The sequence below is a fragment of the Notamacropus eugenii genome, chromosome 4 (assembly GCF_028372415.1).
Source record: "Notamacropus eugenii isolate mMacEug1 chromosome 4, mMacEug1.pri_v2, whole genome shotgun sequence".
In the NCBI taxonomy this organism is placed as follows: Eukaryota; Metazoa; Chordata; class Mammalia; order Diprotodontia; family Macropodidae; genus Notamacropus; species Notamacropus eugenii.
Window position 1 is genome coordinate 244,601,060 of NC_092875.1, and position 23,482 is coordinate 244,624,541.

General features: G+C 34.7%; 1 protein-coding gene across 8 annotated transcripts in view; it reads right to left on the reverse strand.

Annotated features, from left to right (window-relative positions):
* USP14 (ubiquitin specific peptidase 14) overlaps positions 1-23,482 on the reverse strand; it is a 35,065-nt gene that overhangs the window by 5,918 nt on the left and 5,665 nt on the right. For 5 of the 8 annotated variants that reach the window (XR_011966067.1, XM_072604353.1, XM_072604349.1 and 2 more), the window contains exons 3-10: positions 22,643-22,675; positions 10,264-10,368; positions 8,450-8,553; positions 6,113-6,171; positions 4,439-4,569; positions 4,033-4,113; positions 2,868-2,959; positions 1,605-1,719 (exon numbers count right to left, since the gene is read on the reverse strand). Coding sequence is in view for 7 of the 8 variants with exons in the window: in XM_072604353.1 (XP_072460454.1) it covers positions 1,605-1,719; positions 2,868-2,959; positions 4,033-4,113; positions 4,439-4,569; positions 6,113-6,171; positions 8,450-8,553; positions 10,264-10,368; positions 22,643-22,675 (720 nt within the window). In the remaining variant the exon portion in view is untranslated. Of the gene's footprint in view, positions 1-1,604; positions 1,720-2,867; positions 2,960-4,032; positions 4,114-4,438; positions 4,570-6,112; positions 6,172-8,449; positions 8,554-10,263; positions 10,369-11,766; positions 11,899-22,642; positions 22,676-23,482 lie in introns of all 8 variants that reach the window. The other 3 variants (XM_072604355.1, XM_072604354.1, XM_072604351.1) reach the window with 3 other exon arrangements.

The following is a 23,482-nucleotide window of genomic DNA, read 5'->3' on the forward strand; positions in this document are numbered from 1 at the left end:
GTCAAAAGGCTGCAACCAAGGACCTAGAAGGCCACATGTAGCCTCAAAGACGCATGTAGCCTCAAAGCCACAGGTTCCACACCCCTGAATTACAGGATTATCCACAACACAAATGGAACTGCTTTAACTGAAGTACCTACAAATACTAACTACTCCCTAGCTACTTTGAAGAGACTAAAAGGCAGAAAAATTTTAACATTAGGAAATCATTGGCAAAATGAAGAAATCACAAATTGGAAACAGCAACTCTGAAATTATGATGCCAAGAATAAAGTGATTATATTCACCAAATTAAAAGTGTATCATTCAACTTCTCAGGAACATTTTAATAAATCAAGGTATGCCTACTAAATCTGATTTAAGATGATCATTCTTGTACTCTACCTATCATTACTAATCATAACCTAAATATATCAAGCAGACCTGTTTTCCCTATTATAAAATTAGAAAGGAAACAGCAACACCATTCTGAAGTTAGTCCCCATTTTGCTATGCTTCATTTTTTGATTATTCTCTCCAATTAATACCTTACATTTCATTTCTCACCACCTTTCATCAATCATTGCAGCAGGGCCCCCGAAATGACTTGCGGAGATAGTGGGTACATGTCAACAGACAGCTAACAATTTAAAAGCCTATGCATAATTTCCCCAACCCTATTGCTACCCTCTCAATCCACAAGGTAAGGCAAGATGATTCTACTCCAGCTTCCTACCCAACACCACCCACACTCCCATCCCTTGCGCCAGAGGATGCCCCTTGGAGACTGCTTTCTCTGTTCAAAGAAAACTGATGCTAAAGAAAGAGAAGATGAAGATGACTAGATTCAAAAAACTCAAAAATTCTTGGTAAAGACTCCAAGTATTTAAATAGGACCATGTTTTGTTTTGAAAATGATCTAGTTGCTATAAATTGCTATAATCCTGTTCAGCCACTTAAAATGGTCTGACCTTTGACCCTCAGTCTTCAATGAATGCTCACTAAGATTCTTTCCAAATCTAAAATTCTATACTGTAGACCTTAACCTTTCAAATAACAAGAACCATCCAAAAAAAAAAAAAAAAAGGAAAAAGGAAAAAGCTACCTCTTAATATATTTGGTACTGACAAAAGAACAAAAGTTATTAAAGCAGAGCCTGGTTGATTAAATGCTATTAGAAGTAATTTCTTAATAAATGTTGAACTACATACATACAGGCTCTAAGACAGCTTTTCAACTTAAGATATATGCCTTTATAATTAATGCCCATTTAATAATATACAAAAATTTTACTATTATAAATGTTTCAAAATTCTTGTGTTGGCTTTTATAATATTTTAAGCATAACCACTATTTCTTTGTTCCCAAGTCCTTGCTCAGGAATGCTGCCTACAATTATAATGGTGTTAATGAGAAAAAAATACCATGTATTTTACTTTCATTCACCAACTAAATGGAGCCCCAAACCTTTGCACAGAACTGATCTAAGGACTGCCTTATGACAGGAGCAGAGATGACATGTAACTATCAGAAAATCAAGCCCAGATATGCAGAATAGGTTTTTTGCATAATTAAGAGGTGTGGTTGAAGCCTGCCAAGTCAGTGCCAAAAATCTTTCTTTTTACCAATTTAAGTCCTGTGAACAGATACTTGACTTCTTGATTGATAAAACAGCTGAGCTGAAGCTGGTTCTCCTTCCCTTTGGTGGCTTCCTCTTCCTCAGCCTCTGTACATTTCATGCTTTATGGAATAAGTTAAGGTACATGTCATAGGATACTTGCTGAATTGAGCTGTTAAATGCTTAAATAAACAATAAAAATAATTGCCACTGATGTGCCTTTTCAGTTTACAAAGCACCTTATACACTACTTTGTTCAATCCTCACAACAACCCTGGAAGGTGAGGACACTGGAGCCCAGAGGGATTAAGTGACATGACTGAAGTTACACAGCCAGTTAACCACACAGCTAAGACAAGAATCTATGGATGACTCAAAACCCAGAGTCTTTCCACTACACTATTAAAATTGCTGATTTTGATATTATCAGCATTAGACATTACCAGTCTTTTAAAATTCAAGATTTTGGGTTTCATATCCAATGTTCCTTTGTTAATCTAGTTCCTACCTCAATTCCTTATTATCATCTTAATCATTTATACTTCTCATAATAACAGAAAGAAAAAAGCAATCCTTTCATGGCTCTAGAAAATAATATTTTCACTAAATTTATAATGATGTGAGTAAAAGTTGTTAAAATGTTCACAGTAACACGGTGTAGGAGTACAGGCAGCCTTAAATTGCCCCAAATCAATTCTCTCTCTGCTCCTTCAGCTGTCTCAATAAAATTAAAAGTATGTAGGCTTCCTTTTTGCTAAGAAATAACAAACTGGAAAAACAAAAAGGAACGTGTAAGTGCCAGCTGTAATCCCCAAGTTAGGCAGTTCTCTTTATCGGTTTTTAAGTGGAAAAATGGACATATCAAAACAAAATATCCATTTCCCCCCTAAAAGTATTAAGATTTTTTTCAAGTCTTCCCAATCGCCACAAACTCTTAACTTACCACCTATTTTGATCCAAACTATTTTATGTTAACTGAAAAACAGGTTTTTCACCAAGATAATCGGTAAAATGATCCAAAAAGATATTACTGTTCAATGAACTTTACCAAAACTTCCCATGCTTGAAATGTTTATCTTTTTCCAAATTCCTAATTGCTATTATATGACCCCTCCCTTTCAGGCAAACAAAGAAGCCAACTCAAAAAAATCTGCCTTCCTCAAACGTAACAGCCTATTCAATTTTTTCTTCTTTTCTTCATCTTATTCTCCTTTCATCAAGTCTGCATTAGTGAATCACTGTCTCTGAAATCAATCTTTCTTAAGGATACGTAGTTTCAAATTCAACACCAAAGAACTGATCAATTAAACTTTTCTTTTTAGAAGGTGCTTGGGCTGCTGCAGCAGGTGATGTATTGTCTGTCTGCAAATAAAAGAATAATCAAATAAATATTGTATTTTACTTTACACAAGGTATACTAAAGTACACTTCCCCCTTTACAACCATGTTTAATAACATTACTTATAAATATAATTTTTCTACAGATTTTTACCTGCATCAATCCAACCCACATTGCCTATGAAAAAGCATTAAATTACAAAAATATGAGGAGAATCGACTCAACTTATTTACTAAATACACATAAGCAATACTTTGCATTTAAAATTCTGTCCACTTGAACAAACATGTATTAAGCAAATACTGGATGAATGGAATGGTAAAGAGAGCTGGGCTCTTAAAGATGAATGTCCCTAATGTCCCCTGTCCTTATGGTAGGACAGTACAAAGAAATAGCAAATAATTATATTACAAATTAGAATAATATAATGAGAGTTATGAGATACCCTTGACAGAAGTAGGGAGAAGGAAAGGGAAAAAAATTAGGGAAGGTCTCGTGGAAGAAGAAGCCCTGAGGGCCTTATAAGGATAACAGGCAAAGTAGCTAATTAATCAATTGTAGTTATAAAGTAAGTAAAGGAATGGAAGTGAGAAAGGGTAGGATGGATAAAGTGTGTAGATTGGCTGCAGAACAGCAAATATGTAGGAACTACTTGCAGGTACAGGTCAAAATTACAGATTAAAACGTAAATACCATTTTGGAGTCTTATACATAAAAAGTCACCAAAGAATTTGAACCTAGGGAGTGGTGTGATTAGAGCTGTGATTTAGGTAGATTACTCGAGCAATTAATGTATGAGAATAGCACAGGGAAAGACTAGAAATACAGAGAAGCTAGGAAGCTATTTCAAAAATGCAGCTAAGAAGCAATAATGTAAATGGGAATGGAAAGATGTAAAAAATGTTGAGAACAGGAACTGGTCATGTAGATGTTGGACATACATTTTGAATGGCACTCTGAACAAAGAGTTAAAAGAATAAAGAAGTAAATGTCCATTCAATTGCAAAAAAATAGATGAAGAAAAGCCTCTGGAGGAAAAAAATAAACAAATTAGAGACAAAACTAAAGATTATAATCACTACTATAACTCAATTACCTCCATAACAGAATCACCTTCTAAAGCTTCCAGTTTTTGTTGTAGCACTCGCATCATTTGAATCCAACATTCATTAGCATCCTATAAATGGAAATGCAATAACGATTATGAATAAGACCTAGGCAATGATTATGGTCTTACCTTCTTACAATTTCTTGCAAAAGTCTGTACATTCTATCTAGAAGATAATGATTCTTACTTTAAGATAAAATAAATTTATGTTTCAATCTGTGACCTTAAAGAAAAAAAGCCAGAGATAACTTTCTGAATTATGTTATCTTCTCATATTTACCAAACATACTCAAATAACATGAAAAGCATCAAGACATCTCCCTGTTGTTTTTAAGTAATGTGACTTCACAAAGATTTACTAATTGAAAAACCACAACAGCCTTACACTGATTACCTGTTGAAGATATTGTCCTTGATCACCCTTCTCTGCAAACTGTGGGAAAGCCATATGCAAAAACTGCAGTAGAATAATAGGTGGGATACTGGAGGAAGTTTTGTCCATGGAATCAAACAAATCTCTAAGGGCTTAAAAAAAATATATTCTCTTAGAAATGTAGAAAACAGGAGTAAATTAAATTAAAATTAAACTGTGATCAGAATCTTGCTTCCTAACAGATCATTTATATACACATTAAACTACATGTAATTATTTAATATTCCCAAGTATACAGCTCTCACTTTCTGTAAGTTCACATTACACAAATTTCACTCCCCTGCAGGTGAGCAGCAGAACCCCATAGGGAGCTCAAGGCAGGGGTGGTGAAGCCAGGGTGGCAGCAGCAGCACTAGTAATGCAGCCCTGAGCCAGGGGTCCTCTGCTCCAGGCCCTGAAGCCCCTCCAACTACACAGAACCAAAACGCTGAAGCCAATCTGGCTGCAGGGGCATAGAGCTGCAGAGGAGTTCCCAAGGGGAAGGGGAGGTCTGCAGAACGCCCCACTTTCCGTAAATGAGAACTATCTGTACATGCATGTACAAATATGTGTCTCTAATATAGACATTTGCTTTAAACATAGGAACTTCTTTAGTTTTAAAACAATTAGAACTACCTTCTGAATCAGTGCAGCAAAAAGTAACCAATCAAAATACATTTAAGTCCTATGCTGGCAAGCGCTGGGGATATAAAGACAAAAACAGTTCTTTAAACTCAAGAAGCTCACATTCTAACAGAGACAGTAAAGAACTCGATACATGTAACATGATACAGTATAGATGGGAGGGAAACTCAGGAGGGAAGACATTAGCATCTAGGGGAACCAGGAAAGACTTTTTAAATCACATCCTTTTGCTCAGGACTTGAACTGAGCATTAAAAGAACTATTTAGGTCATGCTTTAGAAACATCATTTTGGTAGCTGTGTGGACTATGGATTGGAATGGGGAGAAATCTGAAGGGAGGTCTAATTAGAATAATCAGAACAATCCAGACAAGTGGTGGTGAAGGTCTGAACCAGAATGGCAGCAGTGTGAGTGAAGTAGATACCTGACAGATGCCATTTGGATAGAAAAAAATAAACTTGTCAATGAACTGTATGCATAAGGTAAAAGTGAGCAGCAGAAAACGACATCAGGGTTGCAAGTCTGAGTGACTGGGAAGATGGTGGTGCCCTCCATAGAAAGGAGGAAAAAGGTGAGTTCTTACTCGAAGCCTACAGGGCTCTGTGTTAACAAGTGGAGGGTTTCCATCAGAAAGCACCTGGTGACTGAAAACTTTCTAGAATCTATGAAAATTATTCCAAGGACTATAATACTATAATGATCTGTTATTCCCAAAATATAATTACATTAAAATTCCACTTTGTTTCTTGCCAAAAGAAAATTCATTTAAAATAATACAGAAAGCACTGGTCTAGGAACTAGGCAACACTCCTCCAATTACCGTAATCTAAATGACTTAAAAAAAACTATGTATTATCTAGGACAGCAACTCCAGTGTCTCATCTGTTAACATAATTAGCTAAACAAATCAGATATTCGTAGAGCACTGTTTTGTGGTTGTCACCAGGCTAAGTACAGGAAAGGTAGAAAGTATTCAGAGAAATCCTCCATTACAACATGCCTCAGACTGACCTGCAGTGATATACTGTGCCGAGGCCATTTCCCCTGAAGCTCGCAAGGCACCTGCATACCTGTGGTGACATTTGAGACAAGTATTAAACAACACAAACAATAGTAGTCTTTAATCTGTCACTCACAATGAGGATCAATTAATAAAAATTACAATGAAGATTAATAAAAATTATAGCAATTTAGTTAAGCCCCTCCACCTTCCCTTTGGACCTCCCTTTTTTCTCTCTTCTTCCTTTCTTGCCTCATCATCCTCTAACACACTGTGTAAATAAGAATGTGAAAGAAAAAGATAGATTAAAACTATAATTATTCCTTTCCTCTCCCTATCTCAAGACATAAAGACACACCTAAGAATCTTATGAAAGTAAAAGTACTTAGTTTCTTTCAAATCTTATCTGTTCTCTGAGACTATTAGAAGGTAACACTGCTTGAAGCCAAAAATACCCTAAGTACTAGCACTCGAGTTGCTTATTAGAAGAGACGCAATAGTTCAATGAATCTACAATCTCATATACAAATGAGCACATATGGTACAGATCCCATCGTGTTTCAGCCTTCCCATCCCAACAACTTCTTTCCCAGTCCCTTTCAAAAATTCCCCACAGAGAATCTACCAATATGACTTTATTTTGGTATGGAAGTGGTGACTCTTTGTTCTCAAAGGTCACACTAATGAAGCTTAAATTCTGGCTGATCTACCGAGCTAGAAAGGTCAAAAGTACAGTCCTAGCAATAGATTGTCAGCTTTTCCATCATAAGCACAGCTAAGTATGGAAAGGCTCTTCACCAGTGGACTAATCTAGGTGTTGAATGCTTTGGCTATGGTGAACATAACAGGTGACTTAAAATGACTACAGAGAGATGTGGAGTTAGTCATGAGACGGTGAAAATAAATGTGTATATATATAAATAAAATGCACATACATATGTATGTGTATGTGTGTGTGTGTGCTTATCATGTGGACTTATGTATTATTACTAGACCAGTAGCACCATTGAAGCCATAAAAAAATAAAATAAAATTGAGGGATCACTGTTTTCTATTTTCTGGCCACCTTTAAGTGAATGTTATTAAGATATCAAAAGCTAGTAGAATTACATGGGAAATCACCTTCTGTCAATATCTGGCATATGTAAATTTTCAAATTTTAGGAAACTAATTGAGAAGTCTTAACTTAGTCTCAATTTTCCAAGCACCAAAATGAGCACTGATATTTAATCATGAAAATGCTGCTGACCAAAAAGAAAGGAAAAAGCATGTGATGGAATGGTTCTATGTTAGGTTAAGTGTACTTATCACCCTAATTCAAACAGTCACATTAAAGAGACCTGCTTTTTTTCCTTATGCAACTTAAGGTATAGAAATCTTTATTTTCCTAGCTTTACAACTTAAGACCAGGACTACCAATCTTCTAGGAAGTCATCCCTCATATATTTCACAAGTTATAGGTTTTTATAACTCTAGCCTCTCCCATATGTATACAGCTGTTTTGGCCAGTCCTGCATATCTTTCTGTTCAACCTAGTTTCTTTCTTCTTCCCCACAATCAGTATATAGCCCTCTCTCCAACATTCTCAAAAAGCTGTTAAGGATTCACTGAAGATGATATACAACAATTAAAGTAAAACTATTACTATTTTATTTTTTCCTCTCCATTCTGTTCTCTTAACTAGTCTTTTTAAAGGCATGTCTCATTTCCCCCCCTTTGCAATTCACTGATTATCAAACTACTTCAAGAGCTGAGCAATATAATTTATTAGCATGCTACGTCAAATAACAATAAATGCATTGATGACTACGTATCTAAGCCATGAACTCTCCCAACCAAATATTGCTGACAAAAAAAGGTCTTTGCAAAAGCCAAGTTAGGGACAAATAAAGATAAAGCATTCAGTATTTCCAGTCGTCCCTAACCTGATCATGCAGCGATGAATAAAATAAATCACTATGCAAAAATCTATTTTTGCCTTAGAAGGTGAGAATTTTACAGCAATGGGTACGTTTCTGTACAATTCTTCTCTCATTCTTCTCAGTTCTACTGTAATACAATATTGTGCAAGCCTCCATAAAACAATGCTAGTCTTTATCAGAATATTTATTCCCAAGAACTGTACATTATTTTTAGAATTTATAATTTAGGGTGTCAAAGCTAAGCTACATTGAGGGAAAAAAAACCCAGTATTTTTAAACTGTATCTTTACCCAAAACAGTCCAACTGATGGAAATGCTGATCTTCACTTATTAAATACTCCATATGTTCCAAGAAGTTGAATATCAATTTTATTTACAGGATAGGAATATTTGTTTTTAAAGTTATACTTCTAACTTTAACTTTACCTTTTAAGGGCATCTTTGAGTTCTGGCACAGAGCGGATACACTGAACTGTAGCGTTCATGTAACAAGTGTTACCAAGATTTGTCAATCCACATGGCAATTCCATCTGATGAGACAAGCATTAAATTAATTTCATGAACAATATCTAAAATTATTATTACCACATAGCCTGAGGTAAAGACCAACAATTTGCCAACCTATAACAATTATTTAATCCCTATTTCAAAATATAATGGCTATATACCATCCCAATGATAGTAAAAATACTTTGTAAACTGTCCACGACAAAATTAGCATCATTTCCACAATTAAATGGCTATTATCTTGAAGGTTTTTATGATAAAATGTTGCGACTGACTGTGAAATTATTTAGGTAATGGCATACCATCTGCCAAAATCATTTACATACACTTAGAAATACACACAGAATATAAAGATAAAGACATGAGGGACCCTATACTAAATGTATTTGTTTACATTCTTCCATAAAAAATTTCACCCTGATATTTGTGTATCTTGAAATGGTATTTTCTTATTTCTTAAACAGCATTATTATGCCTTTAAATAAGGATGAGTTGAGGCTTGTTGGGGGTTTTTTGCTAAACCAAATATATGCATACCTCATTTTAAATCAAGCCCATTTTACATGCTTTAAGCAATTATAAATTTGACCAGATCACTCCTAACTTGTCATAAAGAACCAGAAAACTCACATCTAACAGATTTCTGGGCCACAAGTCTATCATGTGTTAGATGTCAGCTTCTAATAGTGTCTTTGGATGATGTAGTCCAATTTTGTTAGATTTTGTAAATATTTAGACAAAATGAAAAGGTATCAACTCTAGGATCTAAGTATATAGAAACAAGCACAGAAAAATATGTCATGTTCCCAGGCATACCAGAAGCAGTGAGGGGGCATAGTCTAAATTCTGGCAATTCAACAGCACTCCTAGCATACCGTTTTACTACCTTTATCTCTCTAATTTTATAATAAAAGTTGGAAGAAAAGTTTAGCTTTTTAAAAATTCAATTTGTAGCTGAATTTATCAGAATACATTCTTCATATAATCATACCTTATATCAATACTCCACTTTTTCTGGTATTCTGAAACAAGTCAGAATACAAATCTTGAATGTGGTATGGTCTGATAGAAGGAAGAGTCAGAAAACCTAAGGCTCTAGTCACAACATTACCCTTCTTTAGATGTATAGCCTAAAGTCTACTGAAATCTCTCTGTGCCTGAATTTCCTAATATATTGTCTTACATGGTTATTCTGAGAATAAAAAAAACAGAATACAAACTAAAAAAATGTAAAAAGCACAACATATAAAGGTAGTAATAAATGTGTATGTCTGAGAGGAGTCTAAAGCATAATGTTTAAACTGAGATTAATTTTTATTTAAGCATACAGATATAATAAAATATAAAAGATTATATCTTTAAAAAGTAGCAAATACATATATGCTTATAAGAAAAATTGTCAGAGAACTGAACTTCAAACTGTGGATAGAAAGATTTAAATTAAAAATCTGAACTAGTTTTATATAACTGTAAAAAAAAAAAAATTACTGAAGTATGGAACAGAGAAGCAGACTAAACTCAGAAAGCACGTGGCAACACTAGGTCTGGCTTAACCCAAATTTAAAAGCAATAAAATCCTATGGATTGTTGAATACACACATACTGACCGTTAACTATCAGATCCCAAGCAGAACTTCAAAACTGTCAGAAGTCATTTTTCTGAAACCCATTTTTAATAAATGTGTGCCGACAAGCAGTGATCCAATTAGATTATAAAATCTGTAATGTCTTACAGCAGATGCTAGCTGTTCTTCCGTCATGTCTTCTACGAAAACAGTTCTAGCTACAGGTTCCTCAGGCAGAGCATCTGCTGATCCCATCATTAACAGAGTCATTCCCTGTTTACAAAATAATAACAATAATGAAATCACTGGTTTCTCTTGGGAGAGCTCTTTAAATGATTATTATTAAATACTATCATTTTCTGAAGCTAGTAACTTCTATAAAACTAGCAGATCACTTCTGGGGAAGGCTAAAAATTTTAACATAAAAAACAAAAAACAAAAAAAATTTAACATAAAAATTTTAACATAAAAAATAAGAATTATTTCCATTCATAAATGAGAATCACTTCCTTTGAAGTCACAAATTGTATTCTAATTATTTAAAACACCAGGCTGATCACATAAAAAGGATTCCAAGTACCTACAGATTGCTGACATATGCTTAATAAACTTTAAGGGCATGTTTCTATTCAATAAATAGCCAAGAGTAACATACTATTTCATGCCACAGTAGAAAAATTCATGCACCTCAAATACATTAATGCCCTCCATTTTTTTTTAAATTTAAGTAGGCTGAGTGAAAGCAGTAAAGTAAACTTCTGCAAAGCAGCAAAAGCTAAAAACAGATTCAATGAAACAGCAGATTGGAAATAGAGTCAAGGGATAATAAGTAAAAGGAGATGAAAGGGAATAAAAATAGAAAAAAATTAGAAATAGAGTATCATCTCATTAGTCATAAGATGATTTTTTAACATTAAAAATCCATCTTCATGCCATTATTTTTATACCTGGAAATTAATTTTTGAAAGATTGCAAAAAAGCAGTAAAATTCCTGATATTTAAACTAGTTTCGGTCTCTGCCTAAAGTTGTCTATTGGTACGTAATAGTATGTGTTTAAGTATTCTTTACATATAGTGAATGTGTACTCTTTGAAAAGCTTTAATGCTATCAATATTTTCCCCTGTAAAATATTAAGACAGAGTAGTGTAACGTAATGGTGGAGAACAGTGAGAGGGAAGGAATTCAAATCCCAGACTTGCTATGTTACCCTAAGCCATTTTATCCTCAGGGTGAGGGAACAAAATTGCCTGTCAGCAGTAAAATGAAAGAGATTGGACTAAATGATCTTTAAGATACCTTCCACCTCTAAATTTATAATCCTAGGAAATAAAAGTTTGTGGATATGTCAAAAAATACCTATTTGGGTGGCATTTTTTTGGATACATAATTAAGTTCAATCTTCTCTATAAATGCCACAAAATTCCAACTACCCCTTGATCCAAGGCTTTATTTTCTTTCCTCACTATCATTCACAATTTTTGTTAAAGTAAGTTTATGGTCAATTAGGATGGGCACACTGGAGCAAGCACTATACCCTTCCTCTAATGAAGAAAAGTATAGCTGGATGGGGATGAATAGATACAAGATAGACATAAACCAAAATGTCAAAATATTCCCATTTCTCTCCCTAATTTTATTCCTTAAGTTTCACTAAGTGAAAGGCAAAGTACCATAATTGATAGAGAGCCGACCTTGGAGCCAAGAAGACCTGGGTTCAAGTGCTGCCTCTGACACATACGGTTATGTGCAACCCTGAGCCACTTAACATCTCAGTGCTCTAGGCCTGGGTCAGCAAACATTTTCTGTAAAGGGCCAGATAATAAATATTTTAGGCTTTGTAGGCCAAGAGGCAAAATCAAGACTACTGTGTAAGTACTTATGTAATAAGAAAACAAAATGTCTTTCAATTTTTTTATTGAGGAAATTTAAAATATAATTGAGTACTTTTTTTTTATTACCAGTCTAATGAAAAGAATGGAATTTTTTGGGGGGAGGATGGTAACATTTGCCTAATTGGGGTTCAAAGTTAGTGTTCCCTATGAACAAAATTGATCACAACTACTTTTCAGTTATTACTGATGAGATTTTTTACATATTCCATCTTTTGAAAATAACTGTCTTCTCACAGTCAGATACTGCCAAATATTGATACCAATCCATGAGCATATTACTTTAATTGAGTCAAAAGGTGACCAGTCTTAAAAAAGTTTTATTTTCTCTGAACACATCTCTTCTGCTGCTGCAATCAAACATAACAGTAAACAGTTCTGCTTACTTTCCTTACAAACGAGCCAATCAGAAACTTACTTTGGTTATAAGCTCATTTAAAAAAAAAAGTCAAATAATTCTATTGTGATTCCATTTTAAATTTTCTAAATTTTTCTGACGTTATTGTTTTCCTGTGGTTGGGAATACTGTGTTAAGTACTTACTCTGGTAATGTCAATGAATACTGTATTCTTTTAGCACAGTTACAGTATCGCTGTGCAATACAGTACTTTGCCAAACTCCATTGCACCTTAAAAGCAGGACATTCAAAGTCTACCTTCCTCTTCTTTTCTTGTTCTGATATGATGGATATGCACTGGTAATTAAATTAAAATGTCATGGCGCAGTGAAATCTGTGGGCACTTAATAGTTCTGTGTCACAGTGATTTGTAGTGCTCAGTGCAGCAATGTGACAATGAGAGTGCCACATATGGTCTTTGTCTCAACTAATGAATCAGAATGACCATGTTCCAATAAAACTTCACTTATGGGAATAAATCTAAATATCATATAATTTTCATATTGCAAAATATTCTTTTGATTATTTTCAACTGTTTAAAAATATAACAGGTGGCAAGCCCACATGCCTGGAGTTGTGACCTCTGCTCTAAGTAAGATCATAAATTAGAGCGAAGGTACTGAATAGGTCTTGTAAAGAAATCAAATCATAGCGCTAGTCCTTAATCTAATTCTACTAAGTTTCATTTACTCCTCTGATCTATCTACCCAAAGACTTAACCTTTTCAACTCCCGATATATCTAGACCAGCTCCAATCATGTTTACTCCTAGATATATTCAGTTAGCTACCTTCCACCATCTCCTACTTAACTACTACTCCTAGTTCCAGAATCATAATCAAATCAGTCCACATCACTATGACCCTAATTCTCCATCTCTATAAATTTCCAAAACCAAATACTCCTCCCTAGCTGCCAGAAGCAGTCTCTTCCATTAAATGGCTTTAAGTAGATGATGAAGAAGAAAAGTACTAGGCTATCACTCAGTACTTTTGTATTCATATACCTAGGGTTTAGCATAATGAACATATTCAGGTTTTAGTACACAGAATGGGCTTAAGAAATGCTTTCATTTACTTTACTTTTTCTCTTGTTTTTACAAGTGTAGAAATACAAAATTTAGTCTCCCCTTTTTGAAATAGTAAGAAACATAATGCTTAGTATGCTAATCTGAAACTTTATTATGCTAATCTGACTCAATCTTGGGGTCTAGTTTCCTGACCAGGATCAACATTTCAGGGGAACCCCACTCATGCTTACTTTTTTTTACGCCCAGTTCACTCACTCCCCAAACTGCTCAACCTCCTCAGCAGTAACAGGGACCCATCCTTTGCTCACTTTTCCAACTCCCCTTGATGCATAGGTAGTCTTTCCCCATTTAGACTAGGGAGCATCTCATTTCTTGAATTTATAACATCAGCATTTGGCACAGTGTCTAGCCCACAGGAAACACTTAATTATCAATCTAGCTGAATGAGAAACATTAACAGTTGCATTTACTATCAATTCTCTTATAAGAGTATACTGTCATACTGGGTAAGTTATGCTTGGTTGTAAGCAAAAATCAGTTTGCCTTCTGGAATATCATATTCCAAACTTTCCATTTCTTTATTATGGTGGCTGCTAAATCTTGTATGAACCTGACTATGATTCTTTGGTACTTGGAATTCTTTCTTTATGGATGTTTAAATTGTTTTTTCTTTGACCAGGGAGCTCTGGATTTTGGCTACAACATTCCAGGTAGTTTTTATTTGGGGGTTTCTTTAAGAAGACAATCAGTGGATTCTTTGTTTATATTTTACCCTTGAGAAGATTAAGATTGATCTATATCATTTTACTGATCCTATTTACAATTCATTGCTTTTGTCCTGTAACTGCTTTAAGTTATGGTTCTTTTATCTCTAAACCTAATTCATAATGCAGCTGGTCTGTAATGGGTTAAGTTTAAAAATCCTGCTCATTTGCTAATCACTGATCTGTTCTTGACTAAAGAAACTTAAGTGACCCTGAGGGATGCTTGTGAACAGAAAGCAGTTGGGTGTAATATCTTTACACCACCAAGCATGTTGGTTTGCTGTCCAAAAGTCTGGCCCACTGTCTTGCACCTAGACTCATAATCACTTCTTAGTCTCAATAGGGAAGGAAAAAGTCGTTGCTAGCCCTCATTACCAAACTTTCAACCAATAATATTATTCCTTGCACCTCAGTTGTGTAACCAATCATGTTCTTCCCAATCCCATGCTGTTTCTACCATTTTCTTTTTTTCTGTACACCCCGAAACCTATAAAAGGGTAACTGTCCTTTTGCTTATATCTTTGGCATAAATGGAGAAAGGCCAGACTCATTTACTGACAAACAGTATGCCTCTGCTAATAAATGTCATCTTGCTAGACTTGCCTCAGTTTACCCTTCTGTTAAATTTTACCCAATATACCTGCTGATTCTAAGAGATCTGAGCAGTTTTCTTTTACAATTTCTTGATATAGTGCAGCTCAATTCATTTTTTTGGTCATAGCTTTGAAGTAGTACAATGATTCTTAAATTATCTTCCTCAATCTGTTTTCCAGGTCATTAGTTTTTGCTGTAAGGTACCTTACATTTCATTCTATTTTTTGTTTTTGACTTTTAATATTTCTTGATGTCTCAAGGAGTTATTAGCGTCCATTTGATTAATTCGAATTTTCAGTGGGCTAAACTTTCTTGATTAAGGTTTTGTACCTATTACAAAATAGGCGCAAACTCGCCAACTGTTAATTCTTCATGTTTTCCAGAGTTCACATTTTCCATTTTTTTCTACTACTCTCATTTAATTTTTAATATCACACTTTTATCTTTTTTTTAACTCTTGCTTTACCTCTTCTAGAAATTTTCACTGAACTTATGTCCAAGCTCGCATTATTTTTGAGATGAAGCCTGTTTTTTGAATCATTTTCTTCTGGGTTTGTATCTTGAATTTCCCTGTTACCAAAATAGTTCTTTATGGTGGTATTCTTTTTTGGTTTGCTTATTCTTCCAACTTGACTTCTTAAGTTCGACTTTCATGTTAGGGCTGAGCTCTGGGCACTTCTGGGGGGGTCCTTTGGACTGGGCTTCTGTTCTCTTTCACCAAAGTTGGCTCACTGCTCTCCTAGTATAAGCTCTGTCAATTCCTGACCCAGGTTTATGTTGTTGTCTTTTCCTCGTTCCTAGTTGCTCATCTCAAATACTGGGAGGCTCCACGGTTTCAAAGCAACTGAACTGCAGGCCATCCTGATTGTTCCACTACAGGCTTTTGGTAGAAGCTAGAAATGAGTCCCTGCCCTACTTTTAGGATCAGAGCCAAACAGCTACTATTTGCTTCTGAACTCATGTCTCACTCAGGTCCCCTCCCCAGTCTGCCCTGGATCTTAGACCACAAACTGGGTAGTGGATGCAAGAGCTCCCAGATAACACCCATTCCTGCACCCTGTGTTAGTTCAGGGATCCTCTGGGATCTCTTCCTGACCCAAGGTCCAGTCTTGGCCCTCTCTCAATCCCAGGGTGCTAGAGTATACTATATACAGAATGCTCTTGGCCAGACCCTGTCCCCAGGATTCTGCTTTATGGAAGAAGTGTGGTAGGTAAGCTAGGCTATACTTCTTTCTGCTAATCCACCATCTTGACTCCCCTACTACCAATTCTCAAAACAATATCCAGCACTAAATCCTTTTCCTGCCTCACCAAAGGCCTTGCTGTCAGTCAGCTGTTTTCAGTCATGTCCAACTTTTCCTAACCCTGTTTGGGGTTTTCCTGGCAAAGATAGAATGATTTACCATTTTCTTCTCCAGCTCATTTTACAGATGAGGAAACTAAGTCAAATGGGATTAAGTGAATTGCCCAATATTACAAAGCTACTGTCCGAGGCTAGATCTGAACTCAGATCTACCTGACTCCAGGCCTGGCACTCTATATTCACTGCACCACCTACCTGCCAAAAGCCTAACCCGTTTTAAATCAACTCCTACACCCAGTGTCCAGTTTGTCTAGGAAGGACTTGTTTCTGAAGAGATGAGGGCCATGATGAGGCTAAAAGATGGAAAACGTTTTTAATTACTTAGATTAATAGAAGTATCTTCTGGGTTTGAATCTGACCAGAAGGAAATAAGAACACTTAAAGACAATTTTGAAGAAGGATTAAATGGTTTTAGAAAAATGACTCTCCAGTGTAAGCAGAAAGTTAATGTGACTATGACAAGACTATTGTCCTGTATGACATACTGTTAAATTACAAGGCAATTAGGTGGCACAGCATATACAGGTTGAGGTCTGGAGTCAGGAAAACTCATCTTCCTGAATTCAAATCTGGCTGTGTGAACCTGGACAAGTCACTTAACCCACTTTCTCTCAGTTTCCTCATCTGTAAAATGAGCTGGAAAAGGAAATGGTAAATCATTCCATTATCTTTGCCAAGAAAATACCATTAGGAGTCAGACATAACTGAAACAACTAAATTAACAATCATCTAAATTAATAGCAACTATTTCTGACAGGCTTGTAACTAAAATGCAAAGAACAGAATTTTCTTCCACACAACTACCTGAGGTAGTTTAAGTTAAAAATATTATATTACACGAGAGATAAGCATGCCCAAAACAAAAATAGCTATTTTTGGTGGAAGTATCTCCCACAGTAAATAATTACTTTGAAAGAATTAAAAAACCTACCCTAAAAGAAAAAAAATACACAATAAGATTAAGTTCATAAAATTTAAGAAAGCAGACTCTGGCAGGGTCACTACGATAAACCAAGAACTTTAGAAATCCCAAGATAAAGTAATACTCACAACAGAGTTACTAGAAGTTACACTGTGAAAAGGGAAAATGCTGAAAGACATGGAATCATTTGCTCCTAATGGATTTAAAATTAAACAAAACTTGACACATATTCAAGTGAACGTGTCCAGACGACATTGGGCTTAATCTATTACTCTTCCTTCTACACTCTTTGTCCATCTAGATATTGTTTTGCTTAGGACCTTCGCTGCAGTACAAACTAATTTTGAACTGAGTTTCACTTTAAATATCTACATTCAGAAGTATCTCTTTAAACATTTCCTATAGTCCAAAGCATGTTCATTTCTGGTTTAAGCATAACTTGTACATCTAGATCAATATCATCTCATGCATCTAGAACTATAATATGAAGAGAAGGGAGTTAAAAAATGCAACACATGATCAGTTTTTCTTGTGACCACTGTTTGAAATGTGACTACCAAATTAATTGTATGTCCTATTTTTCTCACTACTCAACTTCACATTCCTATAATGCATATTAATAAGAGATAATACTGTATCAAGTTAGTATTTTCTCTTGGGTTATAAATCAGGAAAAATGAGGATTGATAATTAAATTATAAAATAAGTATTAGAAATGCACTTCTCTAGAGCAATTACAACGCATGTGAAGATCCATAATCATTTCTTGGTCCCATCAGGGGCCTTTGCAAGTTGGAGGATATGTAACGCTGCCCAATCAAACATGTAGACAGGAAATGAAGACCTAAACATGTTACTTCTCTTGAGATCGGAAATGGACCCAAATGTAAACCTTCTTGGTTGAATGTGGGAACTAGAGGCTTTCCAAGCTGACTTTCACATAGGCTTATGCAAATACAAAAATTTCAAAACAATAAAGTGATTTTCATTCTTCACCAGTATCTAAAATCTTCATTAACAGTCAAGCTACTATAGATAACTCAAATGGTAAAATACAAAGGCAAACAATAAGATTTTTCCTAATGTATGAAAACCTGAAGAAATTATTTTGCTCATTTCTCAATCAGACCCCCAGCCAAGGCTTACATTAAAACATAAAAATATGAAATGGCAGATTCCTCCAACTCTAATATCTGTTTAGTAAAACTGTGATATAAAAAATATAATCTATCAAGTTATGTCAATCAAGATAAAATAGCATATTAAAATTTGCCAGGTGAGAAATGTTTCTGTACCATATAACACTGTAACTATTTTCTACTAAAACTTACTGCATCACCTGCCCTCCTCCTCCCTTCTGTGCAGGGGTGGGAGACTATGGGAGTGTAACACTGCATATAATGCCGGACTTGGTTGATGTGTTGGTTAGTTTTGCTTAACTGCTTATTTTTTCTTCTTTATTATTCTTTGTTTTAAGGGATGGTTCTCTGGGATGGGGAGAAGGGAAAGGTGCTATAAAAATAAAAGATATCAATAAAAATTTTTAAAAAGATGAAAAAAACTTTACTGCACCAAATTAAAAAATTCACAACTAGATAGTTTCTCAATCAGTACTGCTAGAAGCCACATGGAATGACCCAGGTTTTCATACTCCATAACCAACATATAAAAACAATAATTTTCCTTACATCAAACTCCTTAAATTAAGCAAGAAAAGAGAAAGGTAGATAACCAGAAAATAGTAACCCATATGAAAGTTTTCTCTAAAACTAAGCTAATTAGAACAATGTAAAATGATGCTAAAAAGGCAGCTGGATGCCAATTAATTCTAATGACAAAGCAGGGTTCTAAAAAACTGATGATGAAACACATCACACCTCACTCTTCTCAAATGTGGGGGAGTGTATACATATGGAATGCATTATCATCCTCTCTGAGACCAACAGTCCCTACGTCTGTTGGGTTTTTCCTTTGTTACAAGATACGGATCACTGTGGGAACAGACTCTTAAAAAAAATGACCCTGTAAAAATAAAAGGCAACAATAAAACTTAAACTTAAAAACAAAATAATATCTAACTAACCAGGCCAACTCAAAGAAAGTATTCACCTCCACACATACTCAGCAGGCCATTTGCAGTGGTTAAATCCTAATATACTTTTTTTTTTTTTAGAAACAGAATGTTTCTAAATGTTATTAGAATGTTATTTGTTTTCAAAATCTTACTACAATTCACATATGGATAGAATGAACTGCTATTCATTCTAAAGACACTTATCTGGGTTAACTAGCTATTTTATCAAGTATCACTCATAAATAAAGTTGCATCATATGCCAAAGAATCATGCTTTTAAAAACTTTTTTGACCCCCCAGCAGAGTTTCTGAAAACAACTTTAAATTCTCCTAAAATGGTCTAACATACAGACCATCTATATCTCAGTTCTAATACAAAAGTATTAATTGGAAAATGGGCAATTTATTGCCATATAAAAATTATGACCATTATCTCAAGTTAAAGGATATGACAAACATCTGGTAAGTAATATTCATAGCCCTTAAAACAGTCTTACGCTTAAGTTTAAGTGAATAAAGGAAATCTCACCTTTAGAATTCGAAAAATATCAAACATCCTGCCATTTCTAAAGAAAAGTTTTAGACCCTCTTTAGAATGGAAGGTTTTATACCTGTTTGTAATACTTAATTCATATAAAAAAATACAAAAATATAAGACTGATAAACTTCTAAATCTACTTTCCCATTATAGCCAATCAATAAGCATTTATGCAGTGCTACTATGTACTAGGCATTGTGCTAGATAGATGTTGGGGATACAAAGACAAAAATGAAACTGCTTCTCTCAAAGAATTTATATTCTATTAAGAAAGAAAACATGTACAGCTCATAAGCCTAACAGCATAAAATGACTGTAAGATGTACCCAACAAAGTAATAAACTGGCTTTAATTTTATTCATTTTAAAACAAGCATATCAGAATTTATATACCCAAATGAATACTGTTCTTTGAAGCAGCCACCTTGAGAGGTTAAACACTTTTGTTGTTGCTACCATTTAAAATATTTTTGAAACTCCTTATTCAGAATCATCTCCAAAACCCTTTTTACATATAAGTCATGTAAGATCAGCTGAATTACTTTTAGTCACAACTCTTCTTTTGAAATCCAAAATTTACACCTTTGACAAATAATAGCTGTGTGACCCTGGGCAAGTCACTATCTATTCAGGGCCTACAAGCAAATCTATAAGAATATAAAGTGGAAAACAGGTGCTGATACGCACTGGTTGTTGACAGGCTCCTTAGCAGGAGCTCCAGACATTGATGAAGTCAAAGGTTCAGACCAAATTACAAACACAGATGTTTCAAATTAAAGCTAGAAGGTAAATCAAATCAAGAGTTAAGATACTTGGAGAGAAGCTTGCTGTATTATCTATCAAAAAATTTTTTAATTCTGTTTATTTTTTTAAAAAATAAATAAATATTATTTTCTACAATCTGCCTCATGGTGGACAATCTACCTAGTTTGGTGGACTGAAAAGTTGTGCTCTATTTAGAAACCTGGGCTCACATCTTAAGTGTGACAACTACTAGCTTTTCTCAATAGGCCTTTCTAAGCCTGTCTCCATCTGTAAAATGGGCAATATAATTCCTAGAGTAAACATCTCATAGAATTGTTATGAAGTTAAAACAGAATAAGGTATATAAAGTGCTTTACAAACTTTAAAAAAAAACTAAATACCAGATGTCATCACTTTCTAAAGTATTTCTTCAGTTTTACATGCCATAATGCAGAACCGAAATTAACTGTAGAGCACTTAATGTCATAATAAACAAGCACCTAATTCATCCTAGAGAATATGGTGTTTCAACCACATTAAATGAATGCATTTGTAACCATACGGAAATAGGAAATGTCATTTTTCCTATGATAACTTATCCTATTTATACACTCCTGACTCAATCTCATAAACTTGATTCAGCTGATCAATAAACACACTATGGCACTGTGCTAACCACAAGCAGCTTACATTCCAATGGGAGAGAAAACACACAGTATAACTATTTAAAGAATAATACAAAATGAATACAAGGTAGTTTTGGGAGTGGGTGCCTGAAGGTACCAGGAAAGCTTCATGAAAAAAGTGGTGCTTGGGCAAAGTCCTAAAGGAAACTAGAGATTCCAAGAGGTGTAGGTGAGGAGGGATTACGGTGGCAGTAAGGTGAAAAAGCATGTAGACGGGGGATTGAGCACTGAGTGTTCAGACAATGCCAATAGGACTGAATCAGAAAAATGGAAGGAAATAAGCATAACAAGACTGGAAAGGTAAGAAGGGGTCAGCTTCTAAAGAGCTGTAAATGTCAAAGAGGAATTTATAATCAACCCAAGAGGCAACAAGGAGCCACTCTCTATTAAGAGAGTGAAATGGCCAATTCTGGAATTTTAGAAAATCACTAGTAGCAGTGCAGAGGATGAGTTGAAGTGTCAACGGATGACATAAAGTTATCAGTTAGAAGGTCAATGCAATAATTCAGGTGAAGGCCTAAACTAGATTGTTGGATGTTTGAATGGAGAGGAGATATATACAAGAGATGTTGTGGAAATACAAAAAAGAAAAAAAAAAAAGATTTAGCAATTGAGTAGTCATGGAATGAGTGAGACAGGAAAGACCACACCAAGATTTTGCACTTGAGTGACTGGAAAGATGATGCTGCTCTTTACAATAATTGCGGAACTTCAGCAGAGGAGGCTATAGGCAAAGATGAATTCTATTTTGGACATGCAGAGTTGGAAATGCCTTCAGGACATCAACTTTGATATGCACAATAGCCAGCTGGTATAATAATACCAGATTAGAGTTCAAGAGAGAACCTAGGGGTGATATATTCAAAGTTATCTGGGTGGAGATTATAAATGAACCAGTGATTAAGAAATCATACTCGATATCTGATATCATTACTCTTTAAAATGCATTTAAAGATTACCTTTTTACATCTCTGCATCTAATTATCAACTTTTAAAACTTCAACAACATTCCATTTCCTTAGATTTTTCTCTATTTTTTAACCAATTTGTCACAACTGCTAGTAGGTTACTCTGCCTTCTATTCCCCACACAGTAAGGATCTCTAACATTTCAGGAAACTGATTTTGGCAGGGTTATAAGGAAACATGGACTGTGTGCATATCAGGTGTATGTACTAGAAATCCATCAAGTCTATAGTTACATTATACATTTAGGTAACCTTTTTTCTCTTATAAGGATAAAACAAAGTACAACAGAAATTCTGACAAATGCATTTTACTATTTTCTTTATTTCTTCTTTGCCTTTTTCTAAGAAAACTAAACTGAAGAGACATAATAAATAACAGAACCAGAAAATTAGGTTCTAATCTTGGCTCTGCCATTAAGTATTGTAACTAGGCAAATTGTTTGACCTTTCTGGACCTCGATTTCTTAATATGGGGGTTAGATTAAATGATCCTTATTGTTTCTTTCATATCTGTATCTCAATCATCTGTTTAATGATGAAATAGCTTTTTCTTAAGAAATGAAATCTTATTAGTACTTACACTCTTTATCTTGAGGTTTCCCCAATCGTCATCCTGTTTTAAAGGAAAAATAATTATTTTTAATTTTTAGCATCTATGTCTATCACAATATCCAACTAATTTCAATCCCTAAAGTATTGGTCTGACTGTTAGCTATCAATTCTACAAGTGGATTTTCTAAAACAAAATAGCAAAAACCTATAGAAGTAGAGATGGTATTCTATTCACCCAAACATCTCCTTTCCTCTACCCCCTTCCTCAAATATAAACATCTCTCTTCTTCTGCCTTCTTACACAGAACTCAGCATTACTCAGCATTTCTAATAGCACCAAGAATTCAAAGACACTGATGCTAAGAAAACTGAGAGATAAGATTTTTAAATGAAAATTGTCCAGAGATGTTCATACGAGTAAGTGGCTCACATCAACACGAAAAATAAAAATTAGCATTTAATGAATTGCGCTTAAATGTACCATTCCAAAAGCTAACTATTTAAAAGACTCTGCCTTGAACTCAGCAAATAAAAATATGGTTTTCCTCCCACCCCCCCAAATATGTTTTAATTTCTTAAGTACTAAAAATATAGCTCTGGGAACCAAGCTGAACTCTTTCACATGTTCACAGCATTAATCAAGAAATTAGTCAGTACATACGTTGACACAAAGGGATCTACTGTACAGAAAACATGAGTTAATCTAAGATATTACCCTTAACACTCCTAACTTCACTTTCAATAATACACTATTACCAAAAAATATATTCAATTCCTTCTTGAATTCCTATATTCCCAATAGAAACCATGTAGCTATTAAAAAGTTCAAGTTTACAGCATATTGTTTCCCACTACTGTATTTTCTTCA